The sequence below is a fragment of the Myodes glareolus genome, chromosome 7 (assembly GCF_982192425.1).
Source record: "Myodes glareolus chromosome 7, mMyoGla1.1, whole genome shotgun sequence".
Taxonomy (NCBI): Eukaryota; Metazoa; Chordata; class Mammalia; order Rodentia; family Cricetidae; genus Myodes; species Myodes glareolus.
The window spans coordinates 62,797,605-62,813,652 of record NC_142032.1 but is presented as its reverse complement, the minus strand read 5'-3'; the positions used below and the strand labels follow the sequence as shown (position 1 = coordinate 62,813,652).

At 52.2% G+C, this 16,048-nt stretch overlaps 2 protein-coding genes and 1 long non-coding RNA gene across 4 annotated transcripts; 2 read left to right on the top strand and 1 right to left on the bottom strand.

Moving 5' to 3' along the window:
- Window positions 1-930: 930 nt before the first annotated feature.
- On the bottom strand, window positions 931-1,935 carry Sct (secretin). Its single transcript, XM_048458395.3, has 4 exons — window positions 1,724-1,935; window positions 1,463-1,564; window positions 1,243-1,347; window positions 931-1,126 (listed from the first exon to the last, which is right to left on the bottom strand). Exons 1-4 carry the CDS (start codon window positions 1,933-1,935, stop codon window positions 1,015-1,017), a joined length of 531 nt encoding a protein of 176 aa, XP_048314352.2. The 3' UTR covers window positions 931-1,014.
- Window positions 1,936-7,599: 5,664 nt separating this feature from the next.
- Window positions 7,600-10,272, top strand: LOC125415844 (uncharacterized). Its single transcript, XR_007236700.3, has 2 exons — window positions 7,600-7,710; window positions 10,019-10,272. It is a non-coding gene; the product is annotated as an uncharacterized LOC125415844 (long non-coding RNA).
- Window positions 10,273-11,752: 1,480 nt separating this feature from the next.
- Drd4 (dopamine receptor D4) lies at window positions 11,753-14,728 on the top strand. 2 transcript variants are annotated; one of them, XM_048458290.3, is made up of 4 exons: window positions 11,753-12,061; window positions 13,493-13,605; window positions 13,689-14,257; window positions 14,439-14,728. In XM_048458290.3, exons 1-4 carry the CDS (start codon window positions 11,786-11,788, stop codon window positions 14,639-14,641), a joined length of 1,161 nt encoding a protein of 386 aa, XP_048314247.3. In that variant the 5' UTR covers window positions 11,753-11,785; the 3' UTR covers window positions 14,642-14,728. The 2 variants fall into 2 exon arrangements, with proteins under 2 accessions (XP_048314247.3, XP_087764410.1); XM_087908284.1 differs by lacking the exon at window positions 11,753-12,061 and adding an exon at window positions 12,091-13,171.
- The last annotated feature ends 1,320 nt before the right edge of the window (window positions 14,729-16,048 follow it).

Below are 16,048 nucleotides of genomic sequence, written 5' to 3'. Positions count from 1 at the left end.
CTGTAACCCCAGCAGGATAACCCTCTTCTTGTCTCTCTCTCTCTCTCTTCAATGACCTTAGCAAAATTCCTGAAGCCACATTTGTTACCTCCCTTCCCTGTTCTACTCACAAAGCAAAAGTGTCCCAGCATGCTCCTGCTTGTGTGGGAAACACAGCAGGTCCCCCAGGGCTGGGCCTGGCAGGGCTTGGCAGGGCCTTGGTAATAGGATGCAAATGAAACCTTCCAGCCACAGCTGGGAGTGGGACTAGGGGGAGCCAGTATCTGTGGAAGACAGAAATCCTGGCCTCCATTAGACTTGCTTCAGCCTTTCTTGCTTTCTCCTATCTCCCCTACAAGCCCTCAGAAGTGGGGAGAGGCCTCTAGGTGGAGCCAGGAGGATGGTAGGGAGTGCTGAGTTGAAAGGGCCCCCAGAGCCCTCACCATCTGGGCCTTTGTTGGGCGGCTCTGGATGCATGGAAACCTTCCTGAGGCTCCAGGCCACTGTCAGGACTGAGTGCTTTGTCTCATGATGGGTGATGACATCGCTATCCAGGCTTCAGGCTGTGCCAAGACCACATAGACATGTAGAGCCAGGATGTACACAGGTCCTTTCACTCATGAGGGACCCCTATCTGTCCTGCCTGTGTCTCTTCACCGCTCCATGCACCCTGACCACAGGGCTGGACCAGGGTTGGGATCTCTGATCCCTGGAAATTTTCCTAAATGGACCACAGGGCAGGGTGGAACACTGGGGAGTTCAAATGGGAAAAGAGGAATCCAGCCGATGCCAGAGATAAGGAAGAAATGTCCGAGCTGACCTCCCAGGTTCAAAGGGCAACTGGGTGTGGTCCTAGTCATTGAATGAGGTGGCTGGAACTGTCCACACTCAGTCTTACTGAGCAGGGACTGCCTTGATTTTATCAGACATCACACACTGTGAGCTAAAGACCAGGGTCTAAACTCCTTCTTTATTGATACCAGTGACAACCAAACCCTAGCTCCAGGCAGGCTCCTGGAGACTCCCCTTCCTCCCTCATCGGGGCTGCCTGGTTGCTTCAGTCCACTCTGAAACTTCGACAGCGGGCTTTGGTCCAGGAGGCAGCCACGGAGACCAGGACCCATCCAGGGAAAGCCTAGGGAGAAGCCTGTGGAGGGAGATAGGTGGTTAGGGTACTGGGACTGACCATTAGAGCGCTCACACCCACATGGCTAGGGAACAGGAAGGATGCTTTAGGAGTTCAGCTGAGGGTGGACTGCTCACCAGTCCTGTAGGGCCTGAGTGTTCGACCACAGCAAGCAGAGCTGGTCCTCTGAGGGCTTGGACCGGGTCAGGCTGTTCTCTGGGATATTTTCTGTGTCCTGCTCACTGCCCCCCACCCCAAATTAGAATTAGTGGTAGTACTGGAATGAGGCAGGTTGCTGATAGGGGACTATGGCAGGCCTGCCCCATACCAGGAAAAGTCTAAACTACGCCTGCTCACCTGCGCTTCCCCACCAGACCCTGCAGCAGGCGCTGCAGCCTGGCGCTGTCCTGCAGGCGACTGAGCTCACTAGTGAACATCCCGTCTGAATGTCTTGAGATCCTGGGGAGGGGAGGGACGAGGAGGGTCAAAGTTCGCCCGTGCGGGCATGTGGGCGTGACCGTGGTTAGGTGACCCCCCCAACACACACACACACACACACACACACACACACACACACACACACACACACACACACACACACACACACGCCCCGCTCACCTGGGGGGCGCCGGGAGCGCGGTGGAACCAGCGAGCAGCAGCAGCAACAGCAGCAGCGGAGGCTTGGGCCATGGATGCTCCATGGTCGGGCTCCGTGTGTACTGAGCGGTGCAGCTGCAACCTGGGCCCCGCGCCCCTGCTTTATAGCTGTCCCGGCGGCAGGTGGGGGGCTCCGGCACCGCCCCGGCTCCGCGCGGCCGGCCGCGCCCCATCGATTGCGGGAAGGTCAGGGCCACCCCCACAGCTGTCGTCCGGCCACCTCCCGTCCAGTTGGCGCCCCTCAGCTGACTGGGAGGGGGAGTAGAGGGGTTAGTGCTACCAGGTAGACACTCCATCTGGGACCACGGGCAAGGAGCAGGGTATGGCAGTTCAGGACAGGCAGAGGGATCGCACTGCCAGGCTCCTTCAGCCTCAGTTCATCTTGGCGCCAACCCTAGACCCTGGAACACTCTTCTCAGGAGGGGGCTGTAGGTGTTTTGAGAAGCCTAGAAAGGGCCAGTAGATGACTGAGTGGGGAAGAAGACCAGAGTCCAAACGCCCCGGAGAAACCAGGGCAAGGGATGGGGACCGATGCAGAGAAACCGCCTTTAAGGGCAGACAGGCACCCGAAACAAAAATGGGAATCCTCTTAGGCCCTGAGGCTGCATTTTTAGATGGGAGCAAACAGCCTATTCGTGTTGGAATCAGGAGGTAAAGCTGGGGTAGAATAAGAGAAAAGCAGGCCTTAGAGGTTGTATGGGAGGGAGGAGCTATGGATGGGAATGGACTTGCACAGCATCTCCATCCCTGGCATCCGGGACAAGTGGTAGGACACTTGTCTAGCGTGCACCAGGACCTGCGGTCCACCCAGCACCGAAACCCAAACCAAAAGACAATCATTAGAATCAAATTACAAAACTAGCTAACTGTTATGAACTAGCTCTTGAGTAAAAGTCATGTAGTGTTTTTTTTTTGTTTGTTTGTTCTTTGTTTGTTTTTTGTTTGTTCGTTTGTTTTTTGAGACAAGGTTTCTCTGTGTAGCTTTGGTGCCTGTCCTAGAACTCGCTCTGTAGACGAGGCTGGCCTCAAACTCACAGAGATCCAGCTGCCTCTGCTCAAAGGTGTATGTCAACACACCACGGCCAGGCTTTGCTCTTCTCTTCTCTTCTCTTCTCTTCTCTTCTCTTCTCTTCTCTTCTCTTCTCTTCTTTTCTCTCCTTCTTTCTTTATTTTATTTATTTATTGTTTGTTATGGGAATTATTTGGTTTGGTTTTGGAGGCAGAGTATATAGCTAGGCTGACTACGTTGGCCTGAAACTCTCAGCAATCTTCTTGCCTTAGCTTCTCAAAAGCAGAGATTGTAGTCACGGGTCACCAAATCCAGCTCTGCTTGTATTTTGCGGGGAAGGGATTAGGTTTTGAGCTTTGGAGTTCTTCGCTTTGAATCTTTGAGACAAGATTTTATGTACACCAGGCTGGACTTGAATTTGTTACATTGTTTAGGATAGCTTTGAACTGCAGATCTTCCTAATGTTCGGTACCTCTGGAGCCCTGGTACTGCAGTTGGAACAAGGCTGGTTTTCTGCAGTGCTAAGACTGGAACTTAAGGCTGCACACATGCTAAGCTAGCACTCAGTAAATGAGCTCCCCACCCCTAGCCCTAGCCAGGAGGCTTTAAAAACAATTAGTGGGCTTCACATTTTAGAGAAGTTTTCCGTTTACAGAAAAACTGAACTGAAAGCGTGGCATTCAGTTCCCTAATGCCCTCACATACTCCCTCCACCCGGAATCCCCTTCTATTAAGAAGCAGGGAGTAGAGGGTTTTGGCTCTGTGGTTAAGAGAGCCTGCTGCTCTTACAGAGGCCCTCAGTTCAGTTCCCACACCCACACAGGGTGGCACACAGGGTGGCTCTCAACTGCCTATAACTCCAGCTCGGGGCATCTGATACCTTCCAGCTTCTACAGGCAGTGTGGTCCTGCTCCCCACAGACACACCAGTGGACACAGGAACAAACTCCCCCCCCCCCCCCCCTAGAAACAGGGTTTCTCTGTGTAGCCCTTGTTGTCCTGGAATTCACTCTATAGACCAGGCTGGCATCAGTCTCAGAAATTCACCTGCCTCTGCCTCCTGAGTGCTGGGATTAAAGGTGTGCGGCACCACCGGTGGCCCAGCTATTTTAAGAAAGGGAGGGGGGGGCGATGTGGCAGGCAGCCAGATCCCAGCACTTAGGAAACAGAAGCCGTCAGATCTTTGAGTTTGAGGTCAGCCTGATTGACAAAGTGAGTTACAGGACAGCCAAAGCTAAACAGGAACACTGTTTGGAATAAACAACAGAGTGTGGGGGGTATGGGGGAGGAACACTAGTGACACATACTTATAGCCTAGCTTTTGGGAGGCAGAGGCAGGAAGATTGCAAGCTTCAAGCCAACAAGGGTGACTTGATGAGACCCTTAAACGTAAACAAAACACCCTGGCACTGGAGAGGTGGCTTTGTCACAGGTTCTGTGTAGCCCTGACTGTCCTGGAACTAGCTCCTAGACTGGGCTGGCCTCGAACTCACAGAGATCAATCTGCCTCTGCCACCACCGCCTGGCTTGAACCATGGTCAACACAGCATCAAGGCGGGCAGTTCTCACCAGAAGCCACTTTGGGGGCTGAACATCCTGTCGGTTTGGACAATGTAAACTGGCATGAATCCAGCTCCATAGCATCAAAGACAGCAGCGTCACAGCCCTGAGAGCTCCCTATGGAGCCTTCTTCATCCTGCCCCCAGACTCCCACTCTTGTCATTGACACTGGTAATAATTGCTTGTTCCAGAGTGTCGGGGCTGGCTTCTAAATTTTATTTTATTTATTTATTTATTTTTATTTTTTAAAAATATTTTTATGGTTTATTTAACTTTATTTTATGTGCATCGGTGTGAAGGTGTCAGATCCCCTGCAACTGGATCTTCAGACAGTTGTGAGCTGCCATGTGGGTGCTGGGAATTGAACCCGGGTCCTCTGGAAGAGCAGTCCGTGCTCTTAACCACTGAGCCATCTCTCCAGCCCTGGCTTCTAAATTTTAAAGATCGTGTTTGCTTATTTGTGTGAGTGGGTAGGTGGGTGGGTGCGTGGAAGTCAGAGGACAGCTTGTTGGAGTTGGCTTTCTCCTTCTTCCCTGTGGGTTCCAGGGATCAAACTCGGGGGGCAAGCTTGGCAGCAGGGACCTTTACCCACCAAGCCACCTTGCTAGTTCCACACTGGCTTCTTTCATTTGGCAATAATCCTTTACATCTCCTTTGAGTCTTTTCACGGCTCAGCCGCTCAATTCTTTCTAGGGCTTAGCAAATGTTCCCCTGTCTGAATGGACCAGTGTGTTTATCCACTCACCCAGTGAAGGACGTTTGTGTTGTTCCCAAGTTCAGGCAACTATAAACAAAGCTGCTGTAAAATGTGTGTGTGCGCGTGCATGTGCATGTATGTGGTGCATGTGTGCGCGTGCGCGTGTGTGCGTGTGTGTGCTAGAGCCACAGACACAGCTCAGTGGTAGAGAGCTCACCTAGTATGCATGAGGCCTAGGTTCAATACTGAAGACTGCAGAGGGGGAAGCATATGTCAGTCCTGACCAATGGAACCATAGAAATTACGTTAGAATCAAATCCCTGTGTAAATAAGCAGAAGCGAGGAGACAGGTGGTTAGTGAGCAGTGACCTACAGGAACGGGGCGGGGGGGCGGGAGGGAGTCCTCTGCCAGCCAGCCAGCCTAATGTGCAATGTGCACACGGTCTCATCAGGGAGTTAGTTAGGCCAGGGGAGAGTGTAGGATAATGGTTACTAACGGCTACTACCCTGTGATGGGGACCACCACACACTGAGGTCAGGGGAGGGTGACAGGGGCCACCGCACACTGAGGTCAGGGGAGGGTGACAGGGGCCACCACACACTGAGGTCAGGGGAGGGTGACAGGGGTCACTGTACACTGAGGTCAGGGGAGGGTGACAGGGGTCACTGTACACTGAGGTCAGGGGAGGGTGACAGGGGTCACTGTACACTGAGGTCAGGGGAGGGTGACAGGGGCCACTGCACACTGAGGTCAGGGGAGGGTGACGGGGGCCACTGCACACTGAGGTCAGGGGAGGGTGACAGGGACCACTGTACACTGAGATCAGGGGAGGGTGACGGGGACCACTGTACACTGAGGTCAGGGGAGGGTGACAGGGACCACTGTACACTGAGATCAGGGGAGGGTGACAGGGACCACTGTACACTGAGATCAGGGGAGGGTGACGGGGACCACTGTACACTGAGGTCAGAGGAGGGTGACAGGGACCACTGTACACTGAGATCAGGGGAGGGTGACGGGGACCACTGTACACTGAGGTCAGAGGAGGGTGACAGGGACCACTGTACACTGAGATCAGGGGAGGGTGACGGGGACCACTGTACACTGAGGTCAGGGGAGGGTGACAATACACTCTGGGTCGTGTCGTTGGAGTTACCCCAGTTCAGTAGCACTGGGAATGGTCAGTGCCCATGGTCTGAATGGCACAAACCCCTCACGCTGGTCAGCAGTGTCTAGTGATGTGCATGGGTCGCATGGCCTTGAAGCAGAAGTCCACAGGTGGCAGTCACAGGTGTTGGAAACTTGCTCACCACCCGAAAACCAGCCGTTCAAATGGACTCTCTTACCAAGTTAGCTTCTGTCTCTCCTGCAGGTAAAGACAGACATTTCTCACGTGCGCTTACGAAGCCTCACAGTTCCCAGGCATCAACTCAGTGTCCTTCCTGAGGCCAGCAGTCCCAGGTTTGCTTCCTGTCTGCAGTTTACAGTTTAATTCTTGTCCACTTCCAAGCAGTTCGGAGCACAGGAGGACCAAGCCCTGGTACAGAAAGTGCACAGAACGTCTGCTTCCCTACTCCCCGTTGTCAGGAAGGCCACACCTATATTTTCCACATCCATGCCTTCCCCTAATGCTTACACAGTATTCAGAGGCACAAGACTACAATGCAAGGCTGACCAGACCCTCTTTTACTCTGGTTAAGGATTGTGATGGGTGTATTGTTCTTTAGGGACAAGCGTGATCACACCGATATATGGTGATATTTTGTTTGTAATATAGCAAATAAAGCTTGCCTGAAGATCAGAGTGCAGAACTAAGGCACTAGCTACCCATAAAAGCCGGGCAGTGATGGCACACACCTTTAATCCTAGTACTCTGAAGACAGAGGCAGATGGATCTCTGTGAGTTCAAGGCCACCCTGAGCTACACAAGATTGACTCTGTCTAAAAGAGAAACAGAGCTCAAAGATCAAAGGTGATCCCAGAAGTTGGAATCACAAGCCTTCAATCCCAGCACTAGAGAGGTGGAGACAGGAGTGATATGGCTGGGCAGGGAGAGGAATATAAGGCAGAAGGAGTCTGAGCTTTTGTAGAGACAGGATCGCCCCTTCTGCCTGAGCATTGGTAAAGGTAAGAACTTTCTAGTAATTGGCTGTTCTGCTCCTCTAATCTTTCAGCATTAACCTCTGTATCTGACTTCAGGCTTTTATTATTAAGAATAATTATAATTTGTTGTGCTACACTGGTGTTATTTTCTCTCTCTCTCTCTCTCTCTCTCTCTCTCTCTCTCTCTCTCTCTCTCTCTCTTTGAGACATGATTTTCCTGTGTAGCACTGGCTGTCCTGGAACTACCTCTGTTGACCAGGCTGTCTTCAAACTCAGAAACCTTCCTGCTTCTGCCTTCCAAAGTGCTGGGATTAAAGGCGTGCACCACCATTGCCCACCTGACACTGGTGTCATGGTCACTCACCGTGCTAGTGACCAAATAGGGTAGACAGGCAGCTGCAAGGCCTTCGTCTTCCTCCACCTGCTTACCTTGGACACCAGGACAAAGACGATGACTGTCCTTTGTTTTCCCAGGTTCTCCAGAGGCAGACAGATTGAATCATGTGCCCCTGTGCCTGCAGTGAAATGGGGCATGGTCCCCTGTAACAGGGCTGTGTGGCCAATAGTGTCCTGTTTGAGGTTTGTTCTTTTCTGGAAACTTTTCACCACAGAACAGATCACTAAATTGTTTGATCCAGGCCTGCCAATGGAAAGGTGACTGACACAGCTTCCCATCAGTCACTCTATAAGGAGTCTCTCACATCATACTTACAACGTCCTTGGTCATCCGACGTGAGATAATGAGGCCTGGGACTCACCGGGTTGCTGACACGACCTGTCCCAGCCTGTCCCAGTCTGGATAAACTACAACTCCAAGGGGTTGTTGCATTACACACCATATGTATGTACATGTGCATATGGTGTGCAAGTATGCATACATGTTTTCCATGTGTCTGAACACATAGGTGCCTGTACATATGGAGGCCCAAGACTGATGTCAGGAATTAACCTTGATCACACTTCCGCCCCATTCACTGAGACAGAGTTTTACAGACCCAGAGCTTGTCAATATGACTGTCCTCACTAGCGAGCTTGCTCTGCCTCTGCTCCCCATGGCTGGAATCACAGCCCCTCACCGTGTATTTATGCAGATTCTGGGGCTCTGAAGTGAAGTTCTGGTCCTCACATTTGTGTGGCAGCACGTTAACTACTTAGCCGACTCCCAGTCCCCTCCATCCCAGGCCTCTTCCCCGCCCCCTCCCCCATCCCCCACCTCCCCATTTATTTCCGTCGTTTATCTTGTCCTAATGAGTAAGAAAACGTCTCACATTGTCCCCTCCATCCCTCCCCCCGCCCCGTTGGGGACGGAACCCAGGGTCAGGGGACTGGACATGCTAGACAAGAACTCTACCAGTCAGTCACATTCCCAGCCTTAGTACTTTGAGACAGGTCTTCCTGTGCAGCCCTGGCCGCCCTCAAGCTAGTAATCCTCCTGCCGTAGCCTCCTGAATGCTGGACTCACAGGTGTGTGCCACCACACCTGGTTTAGTGTGGCAAAGTGTGCAAACTGCTTTTCCTGATTCAGTTGAGATGATCAAGGGTCAAATCATGTCTATGTTTAATTAATAAAATGGGACTTGAGGCGTGTGGGGGGTTTTCTTTGTTCTACTAATATGGTGTGTTGTTATATGGTTGCATTTCATCTCTAGAATTCTTGCAGTCCTGGGAAAAATCTTCCTGGGTCATGGTGCATAATTCTTAAAAACTGTAGTGGGATTTTGCTGAGAAATTTTTTAAATTATTTACTTTAGTGCATTTGTGTTTAGACATGCATGTTGGGTCCCCTGGAACTGGAATTATAGACAATTGTGAGCATCTATGTGGGTGCTGGAAATTGAACTCGGGTCCTCTGGAAGAACAGTCAGTGCTCTTAACCATCTCTCCAGCCCCCTTGCTGAGAATTTTTTAAAGGACTTATTTATTTTTATTTAATGTATATGTGTGTATGTGCACCACGTGTGCTCAGGTGCCTTCAGAGGTCAGAAGAGTATGTTGGATCCCCTGGAACTGGAGTTACAGACAGTTGTGAGCTGCCATGTGGGTGCTGGGCATTGAACCCAGGTCCTCTGGAAGAGCAGTCAATGCTCTTAACTACTGAGCCATCTCTCCAGCCTTTGCAAAGAATTTCTGCCTTTACTTTCAAAAGGAGATTTTTTTAAAAAAAAGAGTTTTCTTTCTGTGGTGTTATTGTTACTGAACTTTGAGAGTTCTTTGTATGTTTTATAAAGACTTCATATTGTTCTGTCTTATTTTTCGAGAAAGGGTTTTTCTGTGTAGCCCTAACTGTCCTGGAATTCAATCTGTAGACTAGGCAGCCTCAAACTCGCAGAGATCCACCCGTCTCTGCCTCCTGAGCGCTGGGATCAAAGGCATCATGAGCCACCACCATCCAGCAAGACTTCATAATTTGTAATTGCTATTTATACAAGTTAGCTGATGGCTATATAGTTTGGTAATATTGCCTCCCATCCTGTGGCTAAGAGTTTCTTAATTTTGACAAAGTTCACCTCATTTGATTCCTCATCTTTCTAGTCCCGGGTCACAAAGATTTTCTCCCATTTTTCCTTCTGAAGTTTTTAGCTTTAAGTTTAAGTTACATGTAAATCTGATTTAGGTCTGAAAATGTAGCTGAGTTGGTAGAGTGCTTGCCCAGCATATGCAAGGCCATGACTTCAGTACAGAGGGTGATGGTACAAATATCTGTAATCCAGGACTTCGGAAGTGGTGACAGGAGGATCGTAAATTCATGATTTCTCTCTCTCTCTCTCTCTCTCTCTCTCTCTCTCTCTCTCTCTCTCTCTCACACACACACACACACACACACACACACATGATTCATTTGAAATTTTTATATGTATTTATTTATATTTTATTTATTTTTTAACAGGGTCTCCTGGAGTCCAAGTTAACTTCAAACCAGCTTTGTATCCAAGAATGACTTTGAACTCCTGACCCTCCCAGCTACACCTTCCTTCCCCATGCTGGAGTTGCAAGTGTGCACTACCACACCCAGGCCTTTCGTTTTGTGTTTTGAGACAGGATCTCACCTTGTAATCCAGACTAGACTTAAACTCACCAGAGTTCTCCCACCTCGGCTTCCCCAGTTTGTTGCCACACCCTAACAAGTTGTGTGGGGGAAAAGCTGTGTGCTTTTAATTTTATTATTATTCCGTGTGTGTGTGTGTGTGTGTGGCCTCGAGTGCATGTGCATGTTCACGCACACATGTGAGTGTGAGCACACAAATGTCACAAAACTCGTGTAGGATTTAGAAGACAGCTTTTCTGTCTTAGATGCTGAGGTTCGAAGTCAGGTTCCATGTGGGTCACTGGTACCAAGCGCTGCTTTGGAAGGCTTCAGCAGGGAGGATCTCCCTGCCCCTTTTATCGACCTGCCAAGGATGGGTTAGAGAGGGCTGGGTGCTCTAGGCAGGGTACACTCATATGCTCAGCAGCGTGAGCAATCTGCCTGTGTTCTTAGAGGACTGGCCCAATTCCCCTAAAATATTTTGAATTCAGCTCCTTTTGTCTTGAAACACCCCCCCCACACACACACACACAGCATGCCATGCACCTGGGAGTGAAAAGTGCAGCCTGGGGAAGGAGAGAGAGAGAGCCCCAGTGTGAGAGCACTCTTAGATACTTCCTGTCAGATGTCACAGGTAGCCAGTGGTCCACACAGTCTCAAAGGCAAGGAAGCTGAGGGTCAAGAGGGTCCGAAAAGGTGAGGAACAACGGGACAACCACTCACCTGCCCCTGAGGATAGTTAAGGGTTAAGGTTTAGCTAGCTGCAGAGAAACCCTGTCTTAAAAAGCCATAATAATAACAATAATAACGATAATAATAATAATAGAAAGAAGAAAGAAAGAAAGGAAGAAAGGAAGGAAGGAACAGAAAGAAAGAAAGAAAGAAAGAAGAAAAGAAAAAATTAAGGCTGGCCCTGGGAGGTGACCACTTGTCATTTTCAGCGTGGTCCAGTTTAGAGTGACTGGGTTGGAGATGGCAACCCCAGGGACTTGGGAAGAGAGATGGTGAGAAATGTAGGGTCAGTCACGGCCTGGGTCGGAAGCGTTGCTCACGTCTGCCGTGTAGGATGGAGAGTGAACTAACTCTATGTGCCAGATTGTTCCCTATTGCTTAGCCTAAGGGTAAGGGGCAATCCCAGAACCACGAGAGAAAGAGGTGAGGCACTCACAGCCTGTTCTGTGAGTGGTAGAAACCAGAACTGATGTCTTCCTACTTGGTAAGGACACTGTCCCAATGCAGGAGTTCAGCCACATCCTCCAAGGCTTCTTGGAGAGGAGCTCCTGGCAGGTAATTTGGTGGCCTGAAAGGTCCTAAGTGTCTCCTGGCCAGGGATGGCTGGCTCTGTCGAGTCTGGTCCCGACAACCTGGCCTTCGCGTAGGTTCTTCGAAGCACAAATTAGCCCGGATCAAGCAAAACACCAGCCGCTGCTGGGTCTGTTTTATGTTACTCACTTCACCCAATTCTCTTCTGTTGAAATGAAGCATTCCTTCCTCTGCCAGTTTCCTAGAGTGCAGAAATCCAAGCTGGGACGGGGCGGGGCTGACGTGCTGGGGGCGGGACTCCGGGCAGCCCCTGCCTGCAAATCCCGGGGCTCAGCGACTTGCCGGAGTGCGCTCAGCTGTCAAGCCATGGGGAACAACAACACGGACGACGACGGTGGGCTGTTGGCCGGGCGTGGGTCAGAGCCCCTGGGGCCGAGCGCCGGACTTGGGGGCGCGGGTGTGGCGGCGCTGGTCGGGGGCGTGCTGCTCATCAGCTTGGTATTGGCGGGGAACTCGCTCGTGTGCGTGAGCGTGGCCTCCGAGCGCACCCTGCAGACACCCACCAACTACTTCATCGTGAGCCTGGCGGCCGCCGACCTCCTTCTTGCAATACTAGTGCTACCACTCTTTGTCTACTCCGAGGTGAGCCTCCACGTCCCAGCTCCACTCTCCTCCGTCCCTTCCGCCCTCGCCCTCCTCCCCTCCCACTGCCCGACCCTGGCGCGGTTCGGCTGCTTGGACCTTCAGCAACCTTGAGCCAGGGTGTTTGAAGGTGCTCCAGGCCTCCTCACTCCTGACTGCTCACCGTCTCCCGCTCTTCAGAATCCAGCGCCAGTTTTGCGTCTGTCCGGTTATGCTACCATCCTCCGGATCCCTTTCTATTCTCTGTGTGTGATCTGCTGACCCAGAGAGGGCTTGTGTCCCTGGAAGCAAGGATCACAGATACTGTCTTTCCCATTTAAGTCCTGGCTCCCAGTCCAGAAATACTGCACCGCTAATCCCTGCCAAAAGCCAGCTAGATCGACAGGCAAGTGTGCAGACACACCTCGCTGCCTATGACCACTGCCTCTTGGCACCATGAGCACACACACACACACACACACACACACACACACACACACGCCAACCTGTGCCAGCTCACCCTGTGGAAGACACGCAAAGCCTGCCACCACTCAACTGCCAGCAGCTTGGAGCAGTGAAAAGTGTAGTCAGAGAGGCCTGGGCAGGATAGTGAACCTGGGGGCCGCTAAGAGTCAGCACCTTCTGGAGACTTCTGGTACAGAGTCACCCTAGACCAGGTCTGGCTCTTAGGTGTGTCTTCTGTGGTGGAAACTTCTCTCTACCCGAGGTCTGGCCAGAGAAGAGCTGCTTATGACAGGAATGGGGAGGGACATAGTGGCCTTAACTCTGGGGGGTTGGGATGCACGGGATTTCTAAGGAAGACTCTGAGTTCTGGAGCTAGGGCAGAGGCCAGCAGCCATGCTTGACCTCAGGTCCTCCCCAGGGACAGACGTCACTGTGATGATTCTTAAGCTCCTAATCATCCCAGATCAGAATGAAGGGATTTGGGGATGAGTGGGTTGAGTTAGCTCTATGTTCCTTTGCCCTTGGAGAACACTCCCTGCAGATTCACTGAGAGCCCTAGACCACATTTGTCCTCAGGACAGTCATGTGTACCCTGTCCAGCAAGTGAAGGGAGCCATCCAAAGTCCCACAGCAGTGACAGTTGAAACTGTCACTGGATAACTCTAGGTGAGTCGTGGAGGTGGGTAGGATTTGTGTTCAATGGGCAGAGGGTCAGGCCTATGGGCTTCCCTCCAGCAAATGGTATCAATCCCCCTTGGATCTTCCCCAAGGAAAGGAGACCTGAGTCAAGAGGCAGGTCTGTCTGCCCCCTCTGTCTCCTCTAACACAAGTGTCCCCAATTGCCTCAGACTCGCACTGGGTGTGCACACCCCATCCCATCCCGTTTAATACACAGCCATTGCCTCCTTTCAACAAGAATGGGGGTCAGGAAGTTAGCGTCTGAAAGGTCAAGTTTTGTGTTTCTTTTCTACAACCTCTACTGGTTAGGTTCAGGGTGGCGTGTGGCTGCTGAGTCCCCGCCTCTGTGACACCCTCATGGCCATGGACGTCATGCTATGCACTGCCTCCATCTTCAACCTGTGCGCCATCAGCGTAGACAGGTGGGTACCCCAGACAACTCCTCTTCCACCCCCACCTCCCAGTCATCCGCCCAACTGCCCTCACCACGCCTGTGTCCCTCTAGGTTCATGGCCGTGACGGTGCCGCTAAGCTACAACCGTCAGGGTCAGCGCCAGCAGCTGCTCATCGCCGCCACATGGCTGCTGTCTGCCGCGGTGGCTGCGCCCGTGCTGTGCGGCCTCAACGACGTGCCCGGCCGCGATCCAACCGTGTGCCGCCTGGAGGACCGCGACTACGTGGTCTACTCCTCGGTTTGCTCCTTCTTCCTGCCCTGTCCACTCATGCTGCTGCTTTACTGGGCCACTTTTCGCGGCCTTCGGCGCTGGGAGGCAGCCCGGCACACCAAGCTGCACAGCCGCGCACCGCGCAGACCCAGCGGCCCCGGCCCGCCCGTGTCGGACAATGCTCAGGGCCCCCTTTTTCCAGAACGTCTGCCCCCTTCACCCAGCCTCCTGCAGAGCCCCATCGGCTCCAGCCAGCCTGAGCCAGGTCTCTCTCAGAGACCCTGCGGCCCTGAGTGTCCGCTCCCGGACGCAAAGCTCCAGCAACAGAACGCGCTGCCTTCCTGCAGGAGGGGCGCCAAGATCACGGGAAGGGAGCGCAAGGCAATGAGAGTCCTGCCGGTGGTCGTCGGTGGGTTCCTGCCCTGGGGCAAGAGCTGATATGTAGAGAGGGGTTTCAGGTGGAGAGTTCCGGGCTCCACGAGGTGGGAGGTGGGTGGGGTCTAGATTGGAAGGGTGAAAGGTGTGTGTGTGGGGATCCCGGGAGAGGGACCTCGAGTACCGGAGTTCAGGCTCACGCTGCCCACCCCCAGGGGCCTTCCTGATGTGTTGGACGCCTTTCTTCGTGGTGCACATCACGCGGGCGCTGTGTCCAGCTTGTTTCGTGCCCCCTAGCCTGGTCAGTGCCGTCACCTGGCTAGGCTATGTCAACAGCGCCCTCAACCCCATCATCTACACCATCTTCAACGCAGAGTTCCGCAACGTCTTCCGCAAGTCTCTCCGTCTCCGCTGCTGAAAAGGCCACTGCTGTCCTGAGGTCAGGGAGATCCAAGCCGGTGGGCGGAGTGCGCTGGCGTGTCTGATTAAACGAATTATTTCCTAATCATTTATGAAGGCTGGGGGTTGGGGAGGAGCAAGCAAAAGAGGAGGTATTTTGGTCTGGGTGATGGGGCCTGGCTGCTGCTGGCTCAGCTCCAGGAGGCTTCTGAAGTCTCTTCTGCCCCAGGAAGACTAGGAGAACTACTTCAGCTGGCTTTGTTTCCTCTCGACAGGTAAAGTGACCAAGTGTCTATCTGTGAGAGGAGCTAGAGGAATTTCTTGGGGTTTCTGTCCAGGCCAGCTCAGTAGGGAGGGCTCTGCTGTCATTAAAAGGGGCATGGGCACCATTTTAGAAGCTTTCTTGAGTACAGTATATATTGTAGCTTCCTGCCAGCCTCTCTCCAGAAGATACCCTGAATTTGCAAAGTTTCACTGGCGCTCCAGCGAGTCACATTCCCAGCCGTTAGTACTTAGTACTCCTCTGAAAGGGAGCCCTACACTCAGATCCACCCAGGCCGTCTTTACCCCATGGATATCCAGCAGCAGGGTGCAAGGCAGGGCTGAGGGACCCAAACAGCTCCTGTGCTAGGGCTCTTTGGCCAAGGCCCAGTGCAGCAAGAAGAGATGACTCCTGGCAGGGACAGCACACCCTAACATTTCTCCCTCCCCGATCCTGTCGTGGGAGAGATGGAAGTCAGGACTGCAGAGGGGGGCTTTAGGTTGGGGCCCACATCAACGGGCACAAAGTGCCACACTGCTCTCAGTACTGAGAAACGATGAGCTGAGTCCCACAGCGGTGTGCAAATCCTCCCGTGTTAAAATAGTCCCTGTTGGATAAGGGCAATTCCCCAGCACTGAGGGTAGTTAGTATGGCCTCATTGAGCTCCGAACACTTCAAAACTCCCGCTGGAGTCTCTGCTGACATCCCCGGGCAAGCATGCTGCTAGGTGTCAATGGAGTCATGGGTTCATATCTGCCCCCATATTGTCTAATGTTAGTGGAATTGGGACATCCTTAAATTTTACCTCTGGACAGGCTCCAGAGCTACAGAGGAACCCTGTCTTGAAAAAACAAACAAACAAACAAACAAACAAACCAAAAAGAAAAAAATTTTACCCCAGGAGACTCTAGGATACCAAGTGTGCCTGGCCTTTGCTGACTCCCACGGAAAAAATCTGCAGATTCAAACGTACGGCTGAAACTCATGTGAGTGGGGCAGAAGTCACGGGAGGCTTGACACAGCTTGGGGAACTGAGCCCTAAGTGCCATGCCCTGAGACCCTTTGGGTTTCTTCCTTAGAGGAAAGGGAAAGAAAAAATTGAATCGATTTCAAGTTGCATGTGACAGCCACTGCTCTTGGGCGGTCACCCATCTTGGTGTTCTG

Bases quoted from the DNA above. Each gene is read 5' to 3' on its own strand.
- Sct (XM_048458395.3), bottom strand. From the start codon at position 1,935: ATGGGGCGCGGCCGGCCGCGCGGAGCCGGGGCGGTGCCGGAGCCCCCC. The intron at 1,348-1,462 runs GTGAGCAGGCGT...GGTGGGGGGCAG, and splicing joins GGTCTGGTGGGGAAGCGCAG to TGAGCAGGACACAGAAAATA. The intron at 1,127-1,242 runs GTGAGCAGTCCA...CTCCCTCCACAG, and splicing joins ACTCAGGCCCTACAGGACTG to GCTTCTCCCTAGGCTTTCCC.
- Drd4 (XM_048458290.3), top strand. From the start codon at position 11,786: ATGGGGAACAACAACACGGACGACGACGGTGGGCTGTTGGCCGGGCGT. The intron at 12,062-13,492 runs GTGAGCCTCCAC...TCTACTGGTTAG, and splicing joins CACTCTTTGTCTACTCCGAG to GTTCAGGGTGGCGTGTGGCT. The intron at 13,606-13,688 runs GTGGGTACCCCA...GTGTCCCTCTAG, and splicing joins TGCGCCATCAGCGTAGACAG to GTTCATGGCCGTGACGGTGC.